General features: G+C 35.2%; 1 protein-coding gene across 4 annotated transcripts in view; it reads left to right on the forward strand.

Annotated features, from left to right (window-relative positions):
• TBC1D32 (TBC1 domain family member 32) overlaps positions 1-27,801 on the forward strand; it is a 244,467-nt gene that overhangs the window by 189,253 nt on the left and 27,413 nt on the right. For all 4 annotated transcript variants that reach the window (XR_010336622.1, XM_021666838.2, XM_064360747.1 and 1 more), the window contains 4 exons: positions 3,782-3,865; positions 21,509-21,578; positions 23,243-23,358; positions 24,363-24,517. Coding sequence is in view for 3 of the 4 variants with exons in the window: in XM_021666838.2 (XP_021522513.2) it covers positions 3,782-3,865; positions 21,509-21,578; positions 23,243-23,358; positions 24,363-24,517 (425 nt within the window). In the remaining variant the exon portion in view is untranslated. The remainder of the gene's footprint in view (positions 1-3,781; positions 3,866-21,508; positions 21,579-23,242; positions 23,359-24,362; positions 24,518-27,801) is intronic.

Consider the following 27,801-nt stretch of genomic DNA (forward strand, 5'->3'; position numbering starts at 1 on the left):
TCACAATGCCTGATTAATTTTCATATTTTTTGTAGAGATGTGGTTTCACCATGTTGTTCAGTCTGGTCTCAAACTCCTGACCTCAGGTGATCCACCTGCCTCAGCCTCCCAAAGTGATACTCTTAAAAATAGAGCCTAAGGGCTTCTTTTTTATGGAAACTAGTGCTGGGGCAAAATCTCTCTAACGATAAGCATCAGGTGATTCTGCATAATTACTCAATACAAAAATCGTGATAAAAGAGTCCTCTTTTTAAAAAAGGAACATGATTTTGTGATTTCTAATTTACCTTTGTCTAAATTTAAGTTTCTTTTTATTTTGCTCTGGTAATTTAATCCTATTGTCCCTTTTGTTTAAATTTTAGTGCTCCCAATTTTTAGGTTTTTCCTGTGCGAGATACCATGGAGAATATAAAATGAAGTATGTTCTTCCTGTTGCTTTCTCTTTCTCATTACCAATAGTATCATTGGAAGGAGAAACTGAATTTTCCTTGACTTCTTCCTTTTATCCCCTGAATGATTCCTATCCTCCTAGTCACCAGGTCTTACAGAATTTATTCCTAAGTATGTCTCTGATTTCTTCTTTCTCATTCATATTCTCTGCAACTACTTTAAGTAGTCATCATTTAGCAACTGGACAATTATCTAATACATGTTGATTTTACTAAAATCAGAAATTATAATTAAGCAAAATAAAGAGCTAAAACTTAACTATAATTTAATCTTTCATATATTTACTTTTTATATTTAATCAAGATCAGTCAATATGAACCATACTATTTTATTCACTCAATACAATATTATACAGATGCCCTTCAACTTACAATGAGGCTACATCCCAATAAACGCATCGTAAGTTGAAAATGCATTGAACACACCTAACTTACTGAATGTCATAGCTTAACCTAGCCTAGCTTAAATGTGCTCAGAATACTTAAGTTAGCCTATAGGTAGTCAAAATCAGCACAAAACTATTTTATAATAAAGTGCAGTTGATTGAATACTGTACTGAAAGTGAAAAACAGAATGGTTGTATAGGTACTCAAAGCATGGAGCTGTCCTAGTTTTTAATCAGTTATTCTTGTGATTATATCTTAGTCTCTTCAGGCTGCCAAAGGAAAATACTTGAGGCTGGGTAATTTATAATCACTTGTATTTCTGGAAGGAGGGAACACCAAGATCAAGGCACCAGCAGATTTCATGTCTTGTAAAGAATTCCTCTCTACTTGAAAGATGGTGCCTTCTTACTACATCCTCACGTGGTGAAATAGAGGGCAGGACATCTCCCTTCAACCTCTTTTATAAGGGCACTCATTCTTTTCAAGAGGACAGAGTCCTCATGACTTACTCACTTCCTAAAGGCAAAACTTCTGAGTACTATCACTTTGGGTATGTATGGATTCTAACAAATTTTCAGGGATACTGACATAGCAGATGGCAAGACCAAAGGCGAAAGCAGAATCAACGTCCAAGTATCCTTGAACAGTCTGCCTTTAGTTTTCCCTCAGCAGAAAACCCACATGTCCTTCTTAGTATATAAATAGTATAAATTTTGGTTTTACAGTCTATTTGTGTCATATTCCTATCCTGGGGAATAGATGTGATTAAAGGGAGAAGGTCCATAATTTAAAACCCTCTATAGAAATTTTAGAGCTGTCATTTAAAATTTAAAAATTCACTTTAGAGGAAACGATATTCTGTAGTTTACTTTCTGGATAGTAACAGCCTAGAGTTAATTGTTTTAAAGTTAAGGATTGTTATGTGACATGAATTAATTTCCTTGCGTTAATGGAATTTTCAGTGGTTGACAGTGAGGCTATTGGTCATACTGAGAAATAGCCATTCTAGTAATTATGTAGTTCAGCTACACCTATAGTTGGTTAGAAAGATGTACTAATGAGATTAGAGTCATATGTTCAATTACCATATATGGATCAATCTTTAGCATTGTTACATGAGTATAGCCTGTCCCTCAAAATATCTGAAAATACATGTTGCTGTTCAGAAGGGTTGCGGACAAAATGAATAAATAGACATCAGTAGAAATCTAGAACCTTCTTGGAGTACTTTAGTAATGCCATCTTTACCTATACAATATAGAATTAGTTTATCTGTAAGCCTTTAATATGCTGATCTAATAACATTATATTGAATGTCAGTACTTGCCAGAAAATAGCGTGACTTGCTTTGTATGCAGTTAGTCATGTGACTCTTAAATTTCAAATTAAGTTGTGTGTAGTTCCCTCACAGATATAATGAATTTTCTGTATTTCTGACCTAACCTCAGGCAAAGGTTTCAAAGAATTGCTTAGCAGTATTCTGTGTCTTTTCCCATTAACTCAAGCACTTTACTTAAATACATAGTGTGTAGCAAACATGGTTGTGCTAAAGTAAAAATAATTACATAATGTTTAGAGTAATAAAAGTGTCTTTCTGTACTTTGTTACTAATGTATATTTTGCATCTTAGATTATTATCATTAAACTAAGAACAATTATATCTGAACTTCATCAAGACGTTGTTCTTTCTGCAAAATTTATAATCTCAAGAGACAGTATTAAGTGATTTATAAAGAAAGAAGTTCATACACATATAATTTAAGTGCTCTCCCCTGAGGGCTGTTTTATTTGTTAATTCATAGAAGAAAGACCTTTGAAAGATTTTTATAAATATGGCAAAATTTGTGTCTATACATGAAGATAGTACCAGTCTAAGCAGCTATAAACATAAATAGCTTTCAATACTGATATCCTTTCTGACCTTCAACTATTGGATTCTTATACTTCTAATACTCATTTAACTTTGAAATCATAGTATGAATAGAGTTCAATGAATAAAATTATTTCATTTTTGTCCTAAGCCACTATAATATTATGAGATAGAGCTTGTCAGCTCTTTGATTTTGGACTTTCCACCCACTGAACACTAATTTTTCTTCAAGAATTATATACTTAAAATGTACTTGTATGTGAAATAGGGTTCATTTAGTGAATATAGGCTTGAGGTAATATCCTGGATGTAATTAAGGGACAATTTTACATAATGAGTAAAGTGTACTTGCTATGTAAGATCATAACAGTGACTCTATAAATTTATTTCTTTTCAGCAAAAAAAACCCAAAAAAACAAAAAAAAACCTCAAACCCACAACAAACTCTGGGTTGCATACTAATTATATTGCACAATATAATTAGTATTGTACCTGCTTATGTCCATTTCAGGGGTATTAGATGCAAGCGTAGTGACATTATCAAACCAGTGTAGAGAATAACCATTTTATCACTTCCAAGCCAGATAGGGCAAGCCTTCTTTTGATATTGGTTGCCTTGAATAGACACCATCAGTTGCAAAGCATATAAAACATATAGTATGTCCTGATTTTGAATGAGCTGTGCGTTGATCCTAGCCTTAGAGCCAACTAATATTTTTTTTCTGTTATGCATGAAGAATGAAGGTAAGGTATTGTAGCATAATTAGTGATACTTTTCTTTCAGTTTTGAAATCATTTAGCAAATTCTGAAATAATTCTTAGAGGATCTAAAGATAACAGATGATTCCTTTTCAATTTTATATTGAATAGGTTCTCAGCTAAGCTATTAAAGTTTAATTTGCATCAGAAACAGTGTTATGAATACTAAAACAGTATGCATTTGAATTGAACTCCCTTAGAGTGTATCTGTGAAGAAGTTCAGGTGACTTTTATCTACTAGATTTGTGATTTAAGAATGCATTGTCACATATTATCCTGACCTTTAGTATCCTAATTATTCTCTTGTTTATTACAGCCTTAGTAGAATTACTTGAAAAATTTGTGCTTCATCTCACTGAAAACCAGTCTGAATGCTACTTCCCTTCAGTGGAGTATACAGGTACATTTTAAACATTTTGAAGTTTGAAAAATATCCAGTATACAAAGAGATAATTAGTGGAGATGTGTAATAAAATTATAGATATGCAGTTTTCTCTTTCTAATAATCTCTTACTTGGTGCTGTATACATTCCAGATATCATTAAGTCTCTTTTCTTTGCAAATGTCTGGGTTTCCTTGTGACTCTGGGATTCTTTCTTGAGCTCTTTTTTTTTCTCTCTCTATTCACTAGAAGTTGTTTTGCCTTAAGCAATGTCTTCTATTCTTCTGATTCTATCTATTATTCCCTAGTGGTCTTTTCTGCTTATACTATTTTACCTATCTCTCATATGTTGATGATTTCAAAATTTACATCTTTCACTCAAAGATCTGCTATAGGCTTCGTTCTTATATTTCCAGCTGCCTAATAAGTAAACATCAACTGGATAAACCACAGAATCCCTCAAACCCAGTATGTCTAAGAAAAGATACATACGTTTGTCTGGGTCAGTGTAATAGGCATGCTAGCCTGTGTCCCAGAGCAGATAGAGAGGGGCCAGTCTCAGCCCTGGCTTCTTCTGCAGCAGTCTTAACTGTGCAGGGGCATACTGGATGACATGTACCCCTCTGAACTGAGACATGTGTTTCCAGCTTCTATCCCATGGCAGATCCCTAGGGTCCTAGCATCAGGTCTGGTCTCTTCTACAGCAGTTGGAGAGCTGTCTTATTATTGCAAAGACCTCCTAGGAGATGTGTGCCCATCTGAGCCAGCATGATAGGCACATGAGGCTGCATCTTATGGTTGATCCTGAGGAGTCCTAATATCAGCTCTGGTCCCTCCTGTTGCAACTGAGGAACTACCCCAACTTGTGCAAAGACCTACTGGCTTACACATGCCTGTCTGAGCCAATGAGACAGCCTATCAGCCTCTTTCCCACAGGAGATTCTGAGGGGCCAAATCTCAACTCCAGTCTTCCTTATACAGAGAACTGCTGGGAAACACACCCATCTGGGGCTTACAGTCATCTGGACTCTGCTTCCTGGCCAGAGTTCCTGCATAGCCCCAGTGCTCTCTTTAGATCTTCCCTATGCCTTTCTGGGCTGGAACACTGTGTCAACCTCATTTCTTGCAAGACATGCAGCAAGCCTGGGCTTAGAGTGCTCTCTAGATAGGTACAGTAGTCATAGGCTCAGGGAACTCTACAGAGAGTCTGCTTAGATTCCCTGGAAAGCCCTCTAGAAGGATAGGCACAAATAAAGCTAGACTGCAAATACTGAAATAAATACATAATTCCGCAATGTGTAGGTATCATTGCATGTCCTCAAGTATTAAAAACATTCATAGAAGTATGACCTGACCAGATGGACAAAATGAGATGCCAAAGACTATAAAATGATGGATATGTGTGATCTCACAAAGATTTCTAAATTGTTGTTTTAAGGAAGTTCAACATACTTCAAGAAAACACTGAGATCAATTCAGAAACTTATCAGAGAAATTTAATAGGGAGATTGAAATCATTCTTAAAAATTAAGCAGAAATCCTGGAGCTGAAAAATACAATAAATGAAAAATGCAATAAAGAGCATCAAGAGCAGAATTGATTAAACAGAAGAAAAAAAATCAGTGAGCTTGAAGACAATTTGAAAATACATAGTCTGAGGAGAAAAAAGAATGGAAAGGAATAAAGAAGGCTTACAGGATCTATAACAACATTAAAAGAACAAATATTTGAGTTATTGTAATTAAAGAGGGAACTGAGAAAGACAAGGGCTAGAAAGTTTATTCCAGGAAACAATAACGGAAATCTCTCCAAATCCAGAAAAATGTACAAATGACTAGATACAGGAAGGTCAAAGGTCAACAATTAAGATTCCATTCAAATAAGAATACCCCAGTATATATTAGAGTCAAACTCACAAAAGTAAAAGACAAAGAGAGGATCCTGAAAACAGTAAGAGGAAGTAAGCAAATAATATATTAAGGAGCTCCCATATGCCTGACAGCAGATACTTTACAGGACAAGAAGGAGTAGGACAATATACTCAAAAGTGTTAGGAAAAAAAATAAAAAATAAAAAAAAGAACATGTAAACCAAGAATATCATATCCAGTAAAGCTATCCTTAAGACACGAGGGAGAATAAAAGACTTTCCCAAACAAACAAAAGTTGAGGGAATTTAATACTGTCAGACCTACATACAAGAAGTGTTAAAGGGAGTTCTTAAAATGGAAAGAAAAGGATGCTAACATGATTATGCTACCATGATTATTTGGTTGTGGTATGTAAACCACTTATATCTTTACTAAGAAGACTGAAAGACAAACTATTAAAAATAGTAACTACAACTATTTGTTAAGTGATAGGCAATATAAATAATATAAATTGTGACATCAAAATTCAAAATGGAGGTAGAAAGGAATTAATGTGTATAGTTTTTGTTTGTTTTTGCAATCAAGTTATTATCTGTTTTAGATAACTCATTGTAACTATAGGAAGGTTTTGTAAGCCTCATGGTAAACACAAACCAAAAAACCTGTAATAGAGGCCCTAAAAATTACCAGTAGAAAAAATAAATGCAAAATAAGATAGTAAGAAAGGATAAAGGAAGAGAGGAATCACACAATAATTAGTAAACAAATAATAAACTGGCTACTATTTATAATAACATTGAATATAAACAGACTGAATTTTTCTATTGAAAGATACAAAGTCACTGAATATCAAAACAGGACCTAACTATGTGCTTCCTACAAGAAACTCACTGCACTTATCAAGACTCACATAGATTGAAAGTGAAATAATAGAAAAAGGTATTTTTTGCCAACTACAGCCATAAAAGGAGTAACTGTACTTGTATCAGATGAAATAGAAGACTATAAAAAGAGACCAAAAAGGTCATTGTATAATGATAAAGGGATCAATTTAGTGAGAAGATATAACAGTAATAAATATACATGCACCTAACACTGGAGCACTCAGAGTCATAAAACAAATATTAGTATACTTTATGCGAGAGATTAATTGCAATACAATTCTAGAGGACTTCACACTACTTTTGGCCATGCTTAGATCATCCAGGCAAAAACTATATAATCATTTCAATAGATACTGAAAAAGCATTTGATAAAATTCAGCATTATCTATGATTAAAGAAAAAAACAACTCTCAACAAATTGAGTATAGAAGGAACATACCTTAACACAGTAAAGACCGTGTGTGATAAACTCACAGCTAACATCATACTGAGTGGGGAAAAAATAAAAAGCTTTTCCATTAATATCTGAAACAAGAGAAGTTGTCATCATAACCTTTTTAGTTGGTATCTTTACTTGGAGTCTGGTTTTTTTTCAAAGCTGCTCTTTGAAAAAGATCACTGCTCTCAGAGTGATCTTTCAAATCCAACCCACTCATTCCTCTACCATTTCTTACTATTGACCACAGCATAAAGTCTCAGCTTATTACCATGGTACCCATGATCTTACATTATCCTGCCCCTTCCTTTTTTCTAGCATCATACTTTCTTTCCTTGCAGAATATTAAACTCTTCACATCAATCCCAACTACCCCCTGTCCCAGACACTCACGTGTTTATCATTCAATAAATTATACTATATTAGGTACTGGCACTCTGATAGACAAAGTCTTGCCCTCTTGGAGTTTACTTTCTAGTGGGAAGAGAGAAAATAAGTAAAATATTCAGGGAGTTAAATGGTATAATGATAAATGAGGAAATACACAGCAGAAAAAGGAGCTAGGAAGTTTTAGTTGGGAGTGAAGATTATAGTATTAAATAGTTTTCATATAAGGTTTTCTTTTTTTGTTTTTTTTTATATATTTTTTTTATTGCATTTTAGGTTTTGGGGTACATGTGAAAAACATGCAAGGTTGTTGCATAGGTGCATACGTGGCAATATGATTTGCTTCCTCCCTCCCCTTCACCTATATCTGGCATTTCTCCCCATGCTATCCCTCACCAACTCCCCACCCACCCGCTGTCCCCCCTCCCCCAACAGACCCCCGTGTATAGTGCTCCCCTCCCTGTGTCCATGTGTTCTCCTTGTTCAACACCCACCTATGAGTGAGAACATGTGGTGTTTGATTTTGTGTTCTTGTGTCAGTTTGCTGAGAATGATGTTTTCCAGGTTCATCCATGTCCCTACGAAGGATGTGAACTCCTCGTTTTTACTGGCTGCATAATATTCCATGGTGTATATGTGCCACATTTTTCCTGTCCAGTCTATCATCGATGGGCATTTGGGCTGGTTCCAGGTCTTTGCTATTGTAAACTGTGCTGCAATGAACATTCGTGTGCATGTGTCCTTATAGTAGAACGATTTATAATCCTTTGGATATATGCCCAGTAATGGGATTGCTGGGTCAAATGGAATTTCTATTTCTAGGTCCTTGAGGAATCGCCACACTGTTTTCCACAGTGGTTGAACTAATTTACACTCCCACCAACAGTGTAAAAGTGTTCCTATTTCTCCACATCCTCTCCAGCATCTGTTGTCTCCAGATTTTTTAATGATCGCCATTCTAACTGGCGTGAGATGGTATCTCAATGTAGTTTTAATTTGCATTTCTCTAATGACCAGTGATGATGAGCATTTTTTCATGTGTTTATTGGCCTCATGTATGTCTTCTTTTGTAAAGTATCTGTTCATATCCTTCGCCCATTTTTGAATGGGCTTGTTTGTTTTTTCTTGTAAATCTTTTTTAGCTCGTTGTAAATTCTGGATATCAGCCCTTTGTCAGACGGGTAGGCTGCAAAAATTTTTTCCCATTCTGTTGGTTGCCGATTCATTCTATTGACTATTTCTTTTGCCGTGCAGAAGCTGTGGAGTTTGATCAGGTCCCATTTGTCTATTTTGGCTTTTGTTGCCAATGCTTTTGGTGTTTTGGTCATAAAGTCCTTGCCTACGCCTATGTCCTGAATGGTTTTGCCTAGGTTTCCTTCTAGTGTTTTTATGGTGTTACGCCTTATGTTTAAGTCTTTAATCCATCTGGAGTCAATTTTAGTATAAGGTGTCAGGAAGGGGTCGAGTTTCTGCTTTCTGCATATGGCTAGCCAGTTTTCCCAACACCACTTATTGAACATGGAATCCTTTCCCCATTGCTTGTTTTTTTCAGGTTTGTCAAAGATCGGGTGGTTGTAGATACGTTGTGTCACCTCCGACGCCTCTGTTCTGTTCCATTGGTCTATATCTCTGTTTTGGTACCAGTACCATGCTGTTTTTATTACTGTAGCCTTGTAGTAGAGTTTCATGTCTGGTAGTGTGATGCCTCCTGCTTTGTTCTTTTTGCTTAGAATTGACTTGGCTATGCGGGCTCTCTTTTGGTTCCATATGAAGTTTAAGGTGATTTTTTCCAGTTCTGTGAGGAAGGTCATTGGTAGCTTGATGGGGATAGCGTTGAATCTGTAAATTACTTTGGGCAGTATGGCCATTTTCACGATATTAATTCTTCCTAACCATGAACATGGAATGTTTCTCCATCTGTTTGTGTCCTCTCTTATTTCGTTGAGCAGTGATTTGTAGTTCTCCTTGAAGAGGTCCTTTACGTTCCTTGTTAGTTCTATTCCTAGGTATTTTATTCTCTTTGTAGCAGTTGTGAATGGTGGTTCGTTCTTGATTTGGCTCTCTTTAAGTCTATTATTGGTGTATAGGAATGCTTGTGATTTTTGCACATTGATTTTGTATCCTGAGACTTTGCTGAAGTTGCTTATCAGTTTCAGGAGATTTTGGGCTGAGGTGATAGGGTCTTCTAGATATACAATCATGCCGTCTGCAAATAGAGACAATTTGACTTCCTCCTTTCCTAATTGAATACCCTTTATTTCTTTTTCTTGCCTGATTCCTCTGGCTAGAACTTCCAGTACTATATTGAATAGGAGTGGTGAGAGAGGGCATCCTTGTCTAGTGCCAGATTTCAAAGGGAATGCTTCCAGTTTTTGCCCATTCAGTATGATATTGGCTGTCGGTTTGTCATAAATAGCTTTTATTATTTTGAGATACGTTCCATCGATACCTAGTTTATTGAGAGTTTTTAGCATAAAGGGCTGTTGAATTTTGTCAAAGGCCTTCTCTGCATCAATTGAGATAATCATGTGGTTTTTGTTTTTGGTTCTGTTTATGTGGTGAATTACATTTATAGACTTGCGTATATTGAACCAGCCTTGCATCCCCGGGATGAATCCTACATGATCATGGTGGATAAGCTTTTTGATGTACTGTTGTAATCGGCTTGCCAGTATTTTATTGAAGATTTTTGCATCTATGTTCATCATGGATATTGGCCTGTAGTTTTCTTTTCTTTTTGAATCTCTGCCTGGTTTTGGTATTAGGATGATGTTGGTCTCATAAAATGATTTGGGAAGGATTCCCTCTTTTTGGATTATTTGGAATAGTTTCAGTAGGAATGGTACCAGTTCCTCTTTGTATGTCTGGTAGAATTCGGCTGTGAAACCATCTGGGCCTGGGCTTTTTTTGGGTGGTAGGCTCTTAATTGCTGCCTCGACTTCAGACTTTGTTATTGGTCTATTCAGGGTTTCAACTTCTTCCTGGTTTAGGCATGGGAGGAGGCTACTGTCCAGGAATTTATCCATTTCTTCCAGGTTTTCTAATTTATGTGCATAGAGTTGTTTGTAATAATCTCTGATGATAGTTTGAATTTCTGTGGCATCTGTGGTGATATCCCCTTTATCATTTTTTATTGCATCTATTTGGTTATTCTCTCTTTTCTTTTTTATTAGTCTGGATAGTGGTCTGTCTATTTTGTTGATCTTTTCAGAAAACCAGCTCCTGGATTTATTGATTTTTTGTAGGGTTTTTCGTGTCTCTATCTCCTTCAATTCTGCTTTGATCTTAGTTATTTCTTGTCTTCTGCTAGGTTTTGAGTTTTTTTGATCTTGCTCCTCTAGCTCTTTCAATTTTGACGATAGGGTGTCAATTTTAGATCTCTCCTTTCTTCTCATGTGGGCACTTATTGCTATATATTTTCCTCTAGAGACTGCTTTAAATGTGTCCCAGAGATTCTGGTATGTGGTGTCTTCATTCTCGTTGGTTTTGAAGAACATCTTTATTTCTGCCTTCATTTCAGTGTTTATCCCAGTCAACATTCAGGAGAAAGTTGTTCAATTTCCATGAGGCTGTGTGGTTCTGGATTGGCTTCTGAATTCTGAGTTCTAACTTGATTGCACTGTGGTCTGAGAGACTGTTTGTTATGGTTTCCGTTCTTTTGCATTTGCTGAGGAGTGATTTACTTCCAATTATGTGGTCAATTTTAGAGTAGGTGTGATGTGGTGCTGAGAAGAATGTATATTCTGTGGATTTGGGGTGGAGAGTTCTGTAAATGTCTATTAGGTTTGCTTGTTCCAGGTCTGAGTTCAAATCCTGGATATCCTTATTAATTTTCTGTCTCTTTGATCTGTCTAATATTGACAGTGGTGTTTTGAAGTCTCCCACTATCAATGTGTGGGAGTCTAAGTCTCTTTGCAAGTCTTTAAGAACTTGCCTTATGTATCTGGGTGCTCCTGTATTAGGTGCATATATATTTAGGATCGTTAGCTCTTCTTGTTGCATTGATCCTTTTACCATTATGTAATGTCCTTCTTTGTCTCTTTTGATCTTTGTTGCTTTAAAGTCTATTTTATCAGAGATGAGAATTGCAACTCCTGCTTTTTTTTTCTCTCCATTTGCTTGGTAAATCTTCCTCCATCCCTTTATTTTGAGCCTTTGTGTATCCTTGCATGTGAGGTGGGTTTCCTGGATACAGCACACCGATGGGTTTTGGCTTTTTATCCAATTTTCCAGTCTGTGTCTTTTGATAGGGGCATTTAGTCCATTTACATTTAGGGTTAATATTGTTATGTGTGAATTTGATCTTGTCATTTTGATGCTAGCTGGCTGTTTTGCCCATTGGTTGATGCAGATTCTTCATTTTGTTGCTGCTCTTTACCATTTCGTGCGTTTTTGGAGTGGCTGGTGCTGGTTGTTTTTTTCTATGTGTAGTGTCTCCTTCAGGAGCTCTTGTAAAGCTGGTCTGGTGGTGATGAAATCTGTGAGTACTTGCTTGTTCACAAAGGATTTTATTTTTCCTTCACTTATGAAGCTTAGTTTGGCTGGATATGAAATTCTAGGTTGAAAGTTCTTTTCTTTAAGGATGTTGAATATTGGCCCCCACTCTCTTCTGGCCTGTAGGGTTTCTGCTGAGAGATCCGCTGTGAGTCTGATGGGTTTCCCTTTGTGGGTAACCCGACCTTTCTCTCTGGCTGCCCTTAGTATTTTCTCCTTCATTTCCACCCTGGTGAATCTGATGGTTATGTGCCTTGGGGTTGCTCTTCTAGAGGAATATCTTTGTGGTGTTCTCTGTATTTCCTGGACTTGAATATTGGCCTGCCTTGCTAGGTTGGGGAAGTTTTCCTGGATTATATCCTCAAGAGTATTTTCCAGCTTGGATGCATTCTCTTCGTCACATTCAGGTACACCTATCACACGTAGATTAGGTCTTTTCACATAGTCCCATAATTCTTGTTGACTTTGTTCATTCCTTTTTACCTTGTTTTCTCTAATCTTCCCTTCTCGTTTTATTTCATTGAGTTGATCTTCGACCTCTGATATCCTTTCTTCTGCTTGGTCAATTCGGCTGTTGAAACTTGTGCATGCTTCGCAAAGTTCTCGTGTTGTGTTTTTCAGCTCCATCAATTCACTCATATTCCTCTCTAAGTTGTCTATTCTCGTTAGCATTTCATCAAGTCTTTTTTCAAGGTTCTTAGTTTCTTTGCATTGGGTTAGAACATGTTCTTTTAGCTCACGGAAGTTTCTTATTATCCACTTTCTGAAAGCTGATTCTGTCATTTCCTCACACTCATTCTCCATCCAGTCTTGTTCCCTTGCTGGTGGGGAGTTGTGCTCCCTTGTAGGAGGAGAGGTGTTCTGGTTTTGGGTGTTTTCATCCTTTTTGCACTGGTTTCTTCCCATCTTTGTGGATTTATCCACCTATCGACTTTGTAGTTGCTGTCTTTCTGATTTTGGTAATTTTAAGTCTGCAGCAGCTGAACTCATAAACCCCCTTTTCTTCCCCCCAGGTGTTCTGGCCCTGGGAGTCATTAGGGCTTTATGATTTTCAGCTGTGTTGCTGTCATTTTCCCTGCCCACAAGGTCGCAGTCTTGTCACACAGCCTGCAGAGGCTTCGCTGAGCTGCTGTGGGCTCCGCCCAGCTTCCGTGTGAGCTTCCCTGCAGTCCTGTTTATATGGGTGTAGTTAGAACTGCTTCCGCTATGCTGGCCCACCCCTGTAGTGACGGAGCCTCTGTAGTGGCGGATTGTCTTGGTTACGGCAAATTGCCCCAGGAACTGCAGTGTGTTTCCTGATGGAGGACGCCCCTCCCCCACAGAGCTGGACCATCCCTGGTTCAGCAGTGTTTCCAGTGGAGCCCTCTTTGCCCGGGAATCTCTTGGCTTGCCTCCTTGCCTCAGCTCCCCTTGCTGGCCCAGAGGGGACACAGTCTCCTTCACTTTGCTCAAGGAGCTGCTGCTCCCTGCCCCCGGTGCAGGCCGAGCGGCTGCTCCGGTCCAACCAGCGGCGCTGGGAACCCGTGGAGCTTCTCCTCCTGTGAATCTCCTGGTCTGTGGGCAGTTAAAATCCGCTGCCCTGTGTGCCGCTGCGTCAGCCAAAGCAGAGGCACTAAGATTCGTGGCACGCCCTTGCCAGGGGGTCTCCTGGCTTGACTCCCTGCTTCAGCTCCCCTTGCTGGCTCAGAGGGAACTCTGTCTCTCTCACTCCGCATATGAAGCCACTGCCCCCCGCCCCAGGGCGTAGGCTGAGTGGCCACGCCACTCAAACCAGCGGCGCTGGCGACCCGTGGGGCTTCTCCTCCTGTGAATCTCCTGGTCTGTGGGCAGTAAAAATCCATCTGGAAATGCGGCGTCCACTCACCCTCTGCGCCTTCTCTCGGAGCTGCAATCCCGACTTCCTCCTAAGCGGCCATCTTGTTCAAGAACCTTCATATAAGGGTTTTACTGATGATGTGGTTTATTTTTACCACAGTCCAGTAGGGGAAGTGCAAGCAAGATATAGGGGTATTTTCGGGCCAAGAGAGTGCTAACAAATGGCCATGAAGGGACTAATATGGCCAGAGAGGAGTAAGGGAGAGGAATTGGTCGTGTTAAAGTCAGATAGGAGAGCATGATACAGGTTCTTGAATGTCATTGCAGGGTTTTGAACATAGGCATGACATGCTAATTTACATTTTATAAGAGTATTGTGGCTGTGTTGTTGAGAAAAGACTGAAGTGGAACAAAAGACTGATGCAGGGAAATGAGTTAAGAGGCTACTGAAAAACCATAATGGCCCAATGAGGATGTCAGTAATGGAGATGGTGAGAAGTGTTTGGATTCTGGATATGTTTTAAAGATGGGGCCAACAGAATTGGGTAACAGATTGAATGTGGGGCATGATAGAAAGAAAGGAGTCAAGGAGGACTCTAAGCTATTGTTCTGAGTTACTAGGAGAATGGAATGATTGGACGCTGAGAGGAAGAGGAATAGGTGCGGAAAGGGAGATGAGAAGCTGGCTGTTTTGTTGTTTTAGATACTTGTTGGACATTCAAATAAATATGTTTTGTACTGGGTATGTGAATCAAGTTTAGAGGAAAAGTGTAGGCTAGAAATACAAGTTACTAATCCATCAGCTTGGTATGTAAAGCCAATACATCTCAATGTAATTTCTTTCTCATTTTCTGACTTAGTGTCTAATTCTTCACATTCCTGCACATTTCTTGTTTTTTTTTGTTTTATTTTTTTATTTTTTTATTTGAGACGGAGTTTCGCTCTTGTTACCCAGGCTGGAGTGCAATGGCGCCATCTCGGCTCACTGCAACCTCTGCCTCCTGGGTTCAGGCAATTCTCCTGCCTCAGCCTCCTGAGTAGCTGGAATTACAGGCACGCGCCACCACACCCAGCTAATTTTTGTATTTTTAGTAGAGACGGGGTTTCACCATGTTGACCAGGATGGTCTCGATCTCTTGACCTCGTGATCCACCCGCCTCGGTCTCCCAAAGTGCTGGGATTACAGGCTTGAGCCACCACGCCCGGCCTCCTGCACATTTCTTTAGGGTTGTTTTTGTGTTTTACCTATCATTTTATTCTCTGAGCCCAGAATAATAATGTCAATAAGTGCTTGTCAAATAAAGGAAAAAATGGATAAAAGAATGACAGTGAAGTCTTTATAACTATGTCAATGAGTATCTTAATTTAATAGGCAATAGAGTAAACCACTCAATATTTCTGAGCAGAAACTTTACTTGATTCATCTGTACCTTACAAAGATTATTTTATAATAGTAACTGTGTAAAGGAAGAAATGGAGTACAGAAATGAAGTTTTCCAAGGATGAATATTCCAATACTTAAGGGGCGGTAAATAGACAGTGAAGAAAGTAGAGAGTTAGCATATACTACTGATAAGAGACCATCTTTCCTGAAAGGGTGATATGACTTCTTTTGCTGAAGAAACCATCATTCAAATATGTATTATTTCTTCAAGTTAGACAAAGTATGTTTTCACAAAAAGAAAAAGTTTTTAAATGTATATGCTTCCAGTTTGGCCCACTCTCTTTCCAGCCTTATTACCATTAACTGCCCAAATGCATTCTGTGCTTTTCCCTCACTAAACCTGTGCTCCTGTTGTTCCTTCTGGCTGGATGTTTCCCTCTCCATGACATCCACATGATAATGCCTAATCACCTGTAAAGTTTCAGCTAGAATGTTGCCTCTCCTCTTATTCTAAGCAGAATTCTCTCCTCTCTGTTACTACTGCATTCACTTTAAACTACCATTTTGACAGTTTTATTATATTGTATATGGCTAGATTAAATTGTTACATTAGATATCAAAATCCTTTGTGTCTTCAACATGACATTTATATATACACACATGCTATATTCGTGTCCATATTCAAAGAAATGTATTATAGTTCTGTAACAATTCTAAATATGTTGATGTATGTGAATATGTAGATGACCCTATGCTTATTTACACATAATGAGATCTAATACAAATTTGGAAAAGGGGTAAAAGAGATCTAAGAGAATGAAAACCAAGACATGAGAAGAAAATACAAGATACTATTAAACAAAAATTAAGGTAGGCAAAGGGAATGGGTATCTACTGATCATCTCTTTTAAATTAGATACTATGTTGAGGCCATTGTATTATTCAACCCTATAACTGCTCTCTGAACTAGATATAATCATCATATTTAAAATGAGGAAATAGAGGCATAGAGGAAAGAAAGCAGAAATTGTGAAGAGATTTTAAAGGAAAGCATTTGTGAAGGAAATTACAGCCTTATGAATGAACATAAATTTATGTGAAAAACATACAGGTATTAATGTTTAAGTTGGGGAGTAATAGGAAATGAGTAAGAAGTGTGATAATCATGGAAATCTGCATGACCAAAGTGGGCATTTCTTTAGACTTAAGCATAATAATCTCCAATTTGTACAGCTCTCTTTTGCACATTGTTTTATGGGACCATATTTGCTGTAGAAAATCTAAAATTAAAATTATATTGTATATATTATCTAAATATTCAACAAAACTGATTGCTCAGTATGCATGCATTACTGCCCTCTGTTATATTTCTGAATTATGCTGAGTGAACTCTCAAATGTCGACTTTGTTGAATGTATTATCTAGGCCGATAAACCCTGAATGTGGATTTAAATTCCTTAAGGGTTCCAGCTGAACGGCTATTCACCAGTCTTATGGTAAAGCCAAAAAATGAAGTGACTTTCTGTTGACTGATTAATATTCATTATTGTGCTATAGTGAGCTTGTTGCTAGTACATTGTTTTCTTCACAGAGTTTTAGATATCCTCATCCTTTATCATGTACTTTTTGGCTGGTGGAACAATGATTTTTTAATTACAAAATTTCTATTTGCTTTAAATTAAAAATTGTTTTGATATCAAATGTTTTAAAACAAATACTGGGTAAATGTATTCAGTGTTTTTCAGGTTTCTGGAAATGAGAAATTGATTATCTTTTAAAAAATGACAGCCTTCTAAACCCTAAGGTGGTTGAAATTAGAATAACACAATCATCCATCTGTTGTTAGCTCCCTCAGGATTTTAATCCATTATAAAATTTGCAAATCTGGAAAAATCAAATTAGTTTGGCTGTTTATCCCTTTAAAGAAAAAGGAAAGAACAAACATAAAGTTCTGCACATTTGCAATTTGTAAATCCATACGGGTATCTTTCCATATCTTAACAGGCATTTCCTTTTTGTTGGTTCAATTTCCTGGAACAAGTTGAGAATTTTTTTCCAGTGTAATTGCTTCTTTGAAATGATAAATTAAGTGGCCCTTTCAGGGTAGTATGTATTTTTATTTCTTTTCTCTTCGTGATGCTAGTTAATCAAAAGGTTAGAAAAAATATCAACATTTTGCTTGTTTCACCTTTTGATTATTAAAATATAGTTTTAAATTTAATTAAATACACTTAAACACCTTTTATACTTTCTTTGAAATATTAAGCGAAGATGCTGTCTTCTATCTTGCGTTTATGAAACGTTTATGAGTAAAGCCCAGTGCATGATAATTGCAAAGAGAAATAATATGAACCTTTCCTCAGGAAGGAAAAATAGGGCATATACCTATAATTAGGAATTAAACAAATTGCAGCATATAGTAAGGTAGAAAATAAAAGAAACTGATAGTTTTTCAGCTGGCTACTGGGTTTCAGACAATGTGCTTTTTAAATTGCTATTTGAATTTGGTTATTGTCAATGAGAGGTTTTATTTTTAAGGGCCACAGGTGTCCTGCAGACAGACTTCAGGGTCTAATTACTGCCATCATGGAAGATAAGAGGAGTAAGCATTAACAGAGAGCAGGAGTGTTACTTGTGCTGCCTCCTGGGTTATTAGAACAGAAAGAAACAAGAGAAGAGGGGAAAAGTCTTCCAGGCAAGGGTAATTGCATAATCAAGACGTGGAAATGCTTTTTTTTTTCCCCAAATAACCCTGACTATACCAATTAAGAGGCTGACACGCGTACAGTAGCCTGGTCACAAGGTATTGAATTCTGTGATAGTAAGAATTGAATAAAATGCATGGATACAACCACCTATTAGAAAAGAAGCAACAGAACTTACAGACTGACTTTGGGAAAGGAAGGAGGGAGGAAGAAATATAGTCCACTGATTTCTTTGGATAGTAGGAGTTTTCTGATGTTTGGACAGATATGGCAGTGCATTAGGAAAGTCGGTAAGCAACCAAGCAGTAACTGCCTCTCCATCCATGGATTTGTCTTCCAGTAGAGAAATTCTTCTGAAAATTTATTTTTTTTCCACACTATTAACCAAGTGCCAGGCAGAATAGATTTAATTTCTTCTACTGCTGCTGTATGTGCTAGCTTTGCAAACCAAAAATAGAACAGAATGCATTACCACACTGAGTGATCTCAGTTCATGTTACATAAATTTTGTCAACTCATTTTATTTTGAAACTATTGCATATATAATTAAAATTGTTGGTTATTTTGAATAATAATTAACTCTTAGAATAATTTTCTTAGAGAGTTAATTATTATGCAAAAGATAGTCTGAATTAAGCATGGTTAGTAAGTGGGTAAGTGTGATGCTATACATGTCATTGGTTGATTGACTCTTCAACAACGTATTTCATTACACAGTGACTTTAGGGAATGGGAGCTATCTCTTCTATGTGTTACTTGATTTCAATATACAGAAAATATTTTTATGTCGATGTCTATTTTCTTCACCTTGCTTCTAGTTCGATATTTAAAGTACAATTTATTTTGTTGCTATTCATTGGATGTTGGTTTATTCATTCACTAATTGCTTCTTAAGTATGTATTACGTATCCCACACAGTTTTACCTATATCAGTAAATCATTGGTTACCAGCCAAGCATATACATCAGAATTCTCTGAAGATATCCATTGTTAATTATTTAATTTTACTTATTCATTTTCCCCATCAATTTTGTTTTAGTTTTGAGATTTCAATTCCTGCCTTGTAAGTTACATGTAGTCCAGAGTTGTGTATAATTAAAGTTTATTTCACCTAACTTTTGTTGTCTAAGATGTCTTTGGATTACAAAATTTGCTTGCTATCATTGTATATCAGTTATATACATTAATATACTGTATATTGATATTGTATATCAAATATAATACAAATTTAAAATGGAAACCTCTTTTTCTTTTCTTCTGAGATGGACTCTCACTCTGTCACGCAGGCTGGAGTTCAGTGGCATGATCTTGGCTCACTGCAACCTCTGCCTTCCAGGTTTGAGCGAATCTCCTGCCTCAGCCTCCCGAGTAGCTGGAATTATAGGCGTGTGCCACCACACCTGGCTAATTTTTGCATTTTTAATAGAGACGGGGTTTCACCATGTTAATCAGTATGGTCTCCAACTCCTGACCTCAGATAATCTGTCCCCCTCCACCTCCCAAAGTGCTGGGAGCCACCACACCAGGCCTGAAGCCCCTTTAAATATATGGCCCTAAGTCATTTTCTGATGTCTTCATTCCTGCTTTGAGAAAGTTTTTATTTCTTCCATATTTTTATCTGCATAGTTTTACTCATACTAAAATTATTTACATCTCTTTCACATCAGTGATTTTTTAAAATGAATATTCGGTGTTTGTTTTGGTATGCCAAAATTTAAAAGCCTTTTTGAGAATTTGCTACACTTCATTAAAGCGAAATTTGGATAGTGGTATATAACTGTCCAATTGTAACTATGTCCAAATTTAACTGTTATTGTTTTAAATGTAAATCTCAACTTTAGTGTATAAGAAATAAGCTGTAGAGGTCTTTAAAAATACAAATGACTGGACATTCACCCTTGGCAATCTTATTTAGTAGTTTGGAGTCAAGTCTATTTATCTTTACCTTTAAAAAGTTCCTCGGAAGATGCACCGCCATAATTGAGAACCATTATCTGTTGAAATGTGCTGAGTTAATTTTTTATTCTGAAGATACAGTGTCATAAACTTTTAGAGACGGTGTAGACCTTGGAAAGTATTTGTAGAACTCTAGAAAAGCTAAGGGACTCATCTCAGGCCTCACAACTAGACCACTACATAAGAACTCTTTTCTTTCACAGGGAAGAACTAAAAGAACCTGCTCCTTATTTAACACATTCAGTTTCTTTGGACAACTTCTCTCACCTTGCTCCATAACTTCATTAAATTCTTCACTGATGTGTTAGGTCAGTGCTTCCTGATAGAAGCCACTGTGATCTGTGGAACACATGATGATGGGAATGCCCATTCTTAGCACCTTTCTCTACCCACTGCACACTCATCCTTTACCATTAAGACAGCTGTCTATTACTACGCTTTCCAGAAGGCAAAAAATATTAGTGTTACTCTAAGCATGCAGATCAATATATGTTAAGGTTCAGCTTAAGTGGCACTTCTTTCTCACCAACTAGACATAATCTCTTTATCTTCTGAATTCATGTAACACTTTTATCTGTATCATTCCTATTTCATATTGGGCTTTAAAGTATCTTTATCAGAGTTATCTATATATGCATTTGATCTCTGATACTACATGGAAAGTTTTTTAGGAAATGAGATATGATTTATCTTTTATACCTCATAGCTTCTGGCATGATGTTTCATACTTACTATATCAGAGATGATTTATTAAGGGGATGAATGACCCTAGAAGTGAAATAGATTGTATTGATAGTATGAGATACACCAGTGTGTAATGAAGAAAAAACAAAACTCATGGTATTCCGAAAACTTAGGGTTTAGTCTTCTCTACAACTAGATAACTGTGTGATGAGTCTCTTACTTGTGTGCATGCATTATGTGTGCATGTGTTTGTGTGTATGTATCCATGCTATAGTTTTTTTCAGCCAGAAATTGAAAGTTTCACCTAGACCCTGAATGCTGTTTAGTTGTGCCTTTGAGGGTTCACTTTAATTTTGCCTTCTAGTGCCAGACTTTCAGCCTTTCCTGCAGTCCTCTGTACTATACTATTTCTACTCTGAAATGGACTTTGTAAATAATATGGGCAAGCTAGTCACTATCTTATTTGTAAGAAATAAATGAAAAGTAATTCATTATGAAATGTTTGGATATATTACAGTATAAAATATAACTAACCCCTTCTTCACTTTTGGTTAGATGATTACACCTACTACTTCACAAAGAAAACTTGGCCTGCAGGAGGAAACTTATTCACTTTGTCATACATTAAAAGTAGAACACTGATTACTTAAAAATTTAAGCATTAGTGTCAGGAAGGAAATAACCGTACTTTATATTTGTAATTCAAAGTTTTATGTATGCATTGCATGATGAAAGTAGTATTTCTAGATCACTTTTTGGGTCAATGGCTTTTTTTGTTCTGAGAGCCAAATAAAATAGATTGTTTTAAAACTACGATTGTTTTATATTTCCTTTCCAATGCTTTTTATGGGAAAGAAGTTATTTGTAAAAAGTTTTCGGTTAATTCCTTTGAAAATATAACAGTTCCTAAAAAAATGAATTCATCAGTGTTTTCAAAATTCACATTAAAATATGTAAAAATATTGCTTTCATCAATTTTCAATTAAAATGTGATTATTATGCAAACTTTTATATACTTTTATAACTCAGTGTTCTTTTGTTTTTAGCTACTGATGCAAATGTGAAGAATGAAAGTCTTTCATCTGTGCAGCAGCTTGGCATTAAAATGACTGTCAGGTATATTATAGGGAAATGTCTCTCTTGTGCGTTTCTAGAATTTGTTTTATCTGCCTGATATGTGCTCAGTAGTATTTAATTTAACAGCCAACCATTTTGTATACTTTAAATGCAGAGTTTATCATTCAGAAAATGACTGTTTTCGAGGATATTGGCACATGGTTAAATTACCTCTATAGGTAAATCAGTTACAGTTGATTGTTGTTCCAGAGGCCAATTACAGTGTGTTTAAGCCCTCATGACTATCAGGTTTTTTTACAAAAATAGCATTGTAAAAATCAGCATATGTATAGCACAATCATACTATTTTCTAGAATATGATTAATTCTGTGGTGATGAGTACCTGAAGGACAGATACAGAAGTTAAAATAAACTTACAGCAGTTTCAGTTTTTAATACTCAAGTTGTAATTTTGAAAAGAAGTGGATAAGCTAAACAGTGGACTGAGAGTTAAAACTGATACCTTGAAACTTCTCTTTTTTGCTTATTAAATGGAGACCTTAACATTCCCATTTTACTTAAAGGGTCATCTTCAGAATGAAGTTTTAAAAAGATACATGTAACACTTGTTTAAACAGCTGAGTAGTTGTATGGATTCATATAGTGATGAAAATGACATTATTTAATAATTTGAACTTAAGCACCTGCATCACATAGGGCATCTGATTATCTTAATTATGTTTTGTGATCCTGTGCCTGCTTTTTATACAAATATTCTATAATGGCCTTATTGATATTCTTAAACAGATGTCATAGATAATATACGCAAGCTAGTCACATATTTTTTAACTCAATATAATGTCTTATTTGTAAGAAATAAACAGAAAGTGATGTATTATGAAATGTTTGAATATATTACACTATAAGATGTAGCTGGCATCCAAATTTAAAATCACTGTGACTCTGGCAGCTACAAATACAGACTGATTTTTGTTTTCGTGCCTCAAATACCACAGTGTTGCCACGGGCAACGAGACTTTTTAGAAAATGGTGAAACAAGTATTAGTAAAGTTTCAAAAATACAAAAGTACAAAAGAAAAGGTAGTACAAAAGCACTGTCTTTGAGTTGCATTGTCTGTATACTAAAAAATACAGAAGTTTTTATAAAAACAGAATAGTTTCAGATAATTATAAACAACTTTTTCACCCGTCCCAGTAACAAATAGGACATTTGCATGTTATTCTTCAGGACTGTCCCATGTCTAATCATCTGGCCTTCATTGAACCAGTAGTGACCCCTGGTCACTATGACAATCAAAAATAGTCCCACAAATTTCCAAAGTGGCCCCTGAGGGAAGTACCACCTCCATTTAGGACCATTAGACTGTACAAACACTAAAGGTACTTCCGGACTCAACATTCTGTAAAACTATCCTGTCAACATTCCATGTTTTAGATCAATCAAGTTCAGGAAAAAAATGCTTATATTGTACTTTTCATCTACAGGATATCATTTTGTTCTCTAATCACTGTTTCATCTTCCTTTAAAGTTACCAGTATTTTCAGATGAATATTGTTAATCCAAATATATCATAATCATCAGAAATATATGACAACTAATCTTTTATATGTGCTCTATATAACATAGTTATGCTAAAGAAGAAATTTTAAAACATTCAATGCAAGACCTGATTTTTTTTATGTTTTGTGGACTTTTAATATAGGTATGGCAAATTCCTCAATCTCTTAAAAGATGGGGCGGAAAGTGATCTTGCCTTGGTTTTAAAGCATTGTGAGAGATTCCTGAAACAGCAGCAAACTTCCATAACATCTTCTCTTCGTATCCTTTTTGAGTAGATTCACAATAGCTTAATTTTTTTCATGTATTTTTCATGATTCTTTGATGGTATACCTTGACACATTTATAGTAAAATAGTACTTAAAGCTGTATTAGTGGTTTGTTATAATATATTCTTACAGTATTTTATTCCATATTTTAAATATGAATTTTATTAAATTGAGTTGTAATTATTATATTTAGTCTTATTCATTGAATCTTAAACTGAACAAAGTCATACGTATTATGCTTAGTTATGATGGTAATTTAACAGATAACCTCAACTACAGAAAAAAATGGTACTTTTGTGTTAATTATATGAACAAGTGAATTTTCATAAGAGTACTTTTTATTTGCTATTGCCATTGACCTCCATTGTAAAAGTAAGCAAATAGTAAATTAAAATAATAATTACGTAAATGATTTATTTTCATTAACAAAGCTTAGTTTTACTTTCCTAGCTTGTAAGTTTTAGCTACCGATGCAAATGTAAAGAATGAAAGTCTTTCATCTGTGCAGCAGCTTGGCATTAAAATGACTATGAGGTATATTATAGGGAAATGTATCCCTATAATATACATTTCCAGAATTTATCTGTCTTATGTGTGCTTAATAGTATTTAATTTAACAACCAACTATTTTGTATACATTAAATGCAGAGTTTATTATTCAAAAAATAACTTTATCTGCCTTATATGTACTTAATAGTATTTAATTTAACAACCATTTTGTATACATTAAATGCAGTTTATTATTCAAAAATAAACTTGACCTCCGCTGGCCATGTAGGCAAATTGTATATTAAAATAGTAATTATGTAAGTGATTTAATTTTCATTAACAAAGCTTAATTTTACTTCTGTGGCTTGTATGTTGATTGAAGAGATGATAAGGACTAAGTATTAGTGGTATCTCTTTCCTGATAGAGATCCTGAAAATGAATATTTACACAATTTTCATATTTTATCTTAAAAAATATTGTAAAGTTTTCTTAACTATGTTTTTCAGTCTCCCTGCAAGGGAATTATGCTGGCCATGACTGGTTTGCATCTTCTCTGTTCATGATAATGTTGGGAGACAAAGAAAAAACATTCCAATTTCTTCATCAGTTCTCCAGGCTTCTGACTTCTGCTTTCCTTTGGTTGCCAAGACTACATATTTCTGTAAGAGTTCAGTCTGCCTTTTTAAAGGAGGATTTGAAATTTTAAGGAACATTATTCTTAAATTCACTGGGATATTATTTTATTTGTGAAGGGCTTTGTAATAAATTATATTCATTTTTCTACTTGACTGTTTTTTGACTGATTCTCTTTGTATAGATTTGACATTTTCTCAAATACTTGGTGTCTTACCTAATAGTAACTGAATGAAAGATTTATATTAGAAGCATTTTCATGAAGTAGAAACATGATAAAGAAATAAAAATTATAGTTATATTAGTTAAATTCTGCATGTAAAAAGAGAACAATTGAATTGGTATGTTGTATTGTTGCTTGGTTAGAAAGAATCTCGGGCTGATTACAGTATAAGAAAATCATTTATTAGGAAGATACTGTGACTATTTTCTATAGAAGAAGAGAACCACTCATTTGATATACATTTTGGAAATCTATACTGAGTATTTATTAAAGTATTGTATTTTAAAAGATTTTACTAGTCTTATGCAATCTCATAGGTTACTTTAGAGGTAAGTACATCCCTCAATCAGTTTATAATGTTTATGTTTATTTTACTTATTTGTTTATTGCCTGTTGTTAAGATCTCCAGCTAGGGGAAACTGCCAGAAATATCAGCTATGCTAATATTTCTCAAACCTTTTCCATGACCTGTTGCATTTTTGGACAGTGAAATTACATGACTATCAAGGATAAACTTGAGGGACTGGCGAGTATCTTTGTGGAGATGAAAATATTCTTTAGGTGTTTTTTATAATACATATTTGTGATAAAGAAAATAAAATCAATTCATCATGGAATACATTAAATATTAGAATGTTATAATGTTATGCTCGAAATAGCTATGTGCAATTACTTAAAAAGATCATCTAGTTCTTGTTCTTCACCATAATGAGAAATTTTCCTCCAATGAACAGAGGGAAACAAATGGCAAAAAAATGTGTATACTGGTTTTCTCCAATCAATGGAACTATTTTTCTGCTGTTAACCAGAATTTGAGTAATTCTATTCCTTTAAACTGTACTTAAAGATTAAAAAAAAAATAACAGCCTTTTCACTCTTAATTTCAAATGCAGTGTTGAAAATCTTGTCATAATGGGTATGGATTTTATGTCCAATCATTCATTCTTCTGTCAGATATTTTAAAGTAATATTTACATTCCACTAGTCTTAACAGTTCTGCCTTTAGTGTTCATATTATAATACCATCTAAACATCACCAGTGAATCATGTTGACCCATAATTTTCTAAAGTTGCATTTCTACTTTGAGCCTATAAAACTTTAAATAGTACATTATTTTTTCATAACATTGATGATCTTGTGTTCTGTTAGCATTTCTTTCTTTATAACTGAAAACAAGCAGGACTCTAGCAGCTTGAATTTTATTTGACTTACCATTTTGATAGCATCACTGAATATGAAATATATGAATGAAAGGGAGTGACACATTATTGGCTCAGGGTTTTCAGAATGATCTCTTGATGTAAAGCTTGACACCTTTCTACTGATGCAGCTCTACTGTCAGGGAAGACTTATGCAGTACCTTCCATAGCATCATTTTTTCTTTTCAGATACAAATATATCAACCTTAATGTTTTATTACCAGTAGTTTGTTTTGATGCTTCTTTTTAAAACAAATGGCATGCCGTTAAGATTCCTCAGCAGGAATCCATCTGAAACTGTTAGCTAAGTGCTGCTCCTAATATCTTACATTTATACAGCACTATACATGTTTTTGAGTAACAGTCTTTTGAATTGGTATTTCCCCTATGTCACTTGACTTGATAGTGCATTCAGTAAGTCTTAATATATTATTTAAAAGTGATACCTTTTCTATTTTATTTGTTCCATTGTCTAAACATTGTGGTGATCTTTTCTATGCAACTTGATAAAATGAGCAAATCTCCAACATGGTGACAGACACTTTGGCTTTAGCTGTTGATAGTACAAACTTATCTACCTTTTTTAGCTAACCTCACATTATTGTAATCAACCTAAGAAAAAAACAACCTGTTTCTCAATCCCACGTACCCCAACTTCATTACCTTGTTCTATTTTTCATGTTTTTTATAGCCTATATTAAGTTCTGATATTTATTTATTTATTTATCTATACACTTCATGTAAGTTCTTTGAGGACAGAGTTTTCTGTTTTGTTCATAGGTATGTCCCAAACTATATGGCTTATAGTAATCACTCAGTAAATGTGTGTTGAATGTGTAAGTTAATGTTTTGATAGAAATATATAAAGAACTGGAAGCTTTTATTACTTTAGAAAATGTCTTTGAAAGATACTAGATCCCCTGCCTTCATAAGAATATTGTAAACAAATGACCTTAAAAAGATTTAAAAAAAAAAATAAGGCTTAGGATAAGCAAAACAGGAAGTAATGAAACATTAATTTGAAGTTCTTAAAATTTTATAAACTGTGACTATATTACTCATATGAGATAAAAGTAGTTTGAAAAATTATCCTGTGATGTCATTTACACCAGAAGAACCCTTTAATGTATTGATTTAATTAAATTATCTTCAATTATTCTTTGCTGCTAAGAAAAAACTTGCTAAATGATGAAATAGTTACTCTGTATGGAGTTTCATCAATAATCAAAGTTTGGCCAGTTGTTAATATTGAAGCCATTAATAAAATGATATATTATGAAAAATCAGGAAATGATTTTCATAGTAGAAATACCGAATTTTTCAAAGAATAAATAGAAGTAATGATGATAAATTTTCTCTATGTAAAAACATATGAAAAAGGAAAACTAATTAAACTGAAATAAAAACCAGAGTATTTTACCTGTACATACAAACAAAACTCCACTGGTGATAAATTAGGCTAAAGTAATACTCAAATGAAGTAGTATAGTTCAGCCAGGTCATGGGATAGTTATAATATAGGGTCACTACTACAGAAGCCCTCCCTTTCTCTTCTTGAAATAACAGTTACCTAGTTCAGAAAGTTTATGGAGTTAATTCAAATATGAATTTACGTTTAAATTTTACAGTCATTAGAATGGCATGACATACTTGTAACCTATTTGTAGGGCATCAACAAAAGTAAGTCATGTGACCATTTGTAGGAAAGAGGTCTAGTGTCAAACCCCTTCCCTTTCTTTGACTATGTGACTATGAGTCTTAATCATATTTGCAGATTCGGTTTTCCCATTTTTTTTTTCTGAGAAGAGGGATTGATGTTATATAGAATTATAGGATCAAAGTTTTGAAAAATCTTCAAAATTTTCTATTTACACCTGTGCATGATGCAC

Source organism: Aotus nancymaae, unplaced genomic scaffold (genome assembly GCF_030222135.1).
Source record: "Aotus nancymaae isolate 86718 unplaced genomic scaffold, 86718_ANA_hifiasm-v0.15.2.pri h1tg000040l, whole genome shotgun sequence".
NCBI classification, from domain to species: domain Eukaryota; kingdom Metazoa; phylum Chordata; class Mammalia; order Primates; family Aotidae; genus Aotus; species Aotus nancymaae.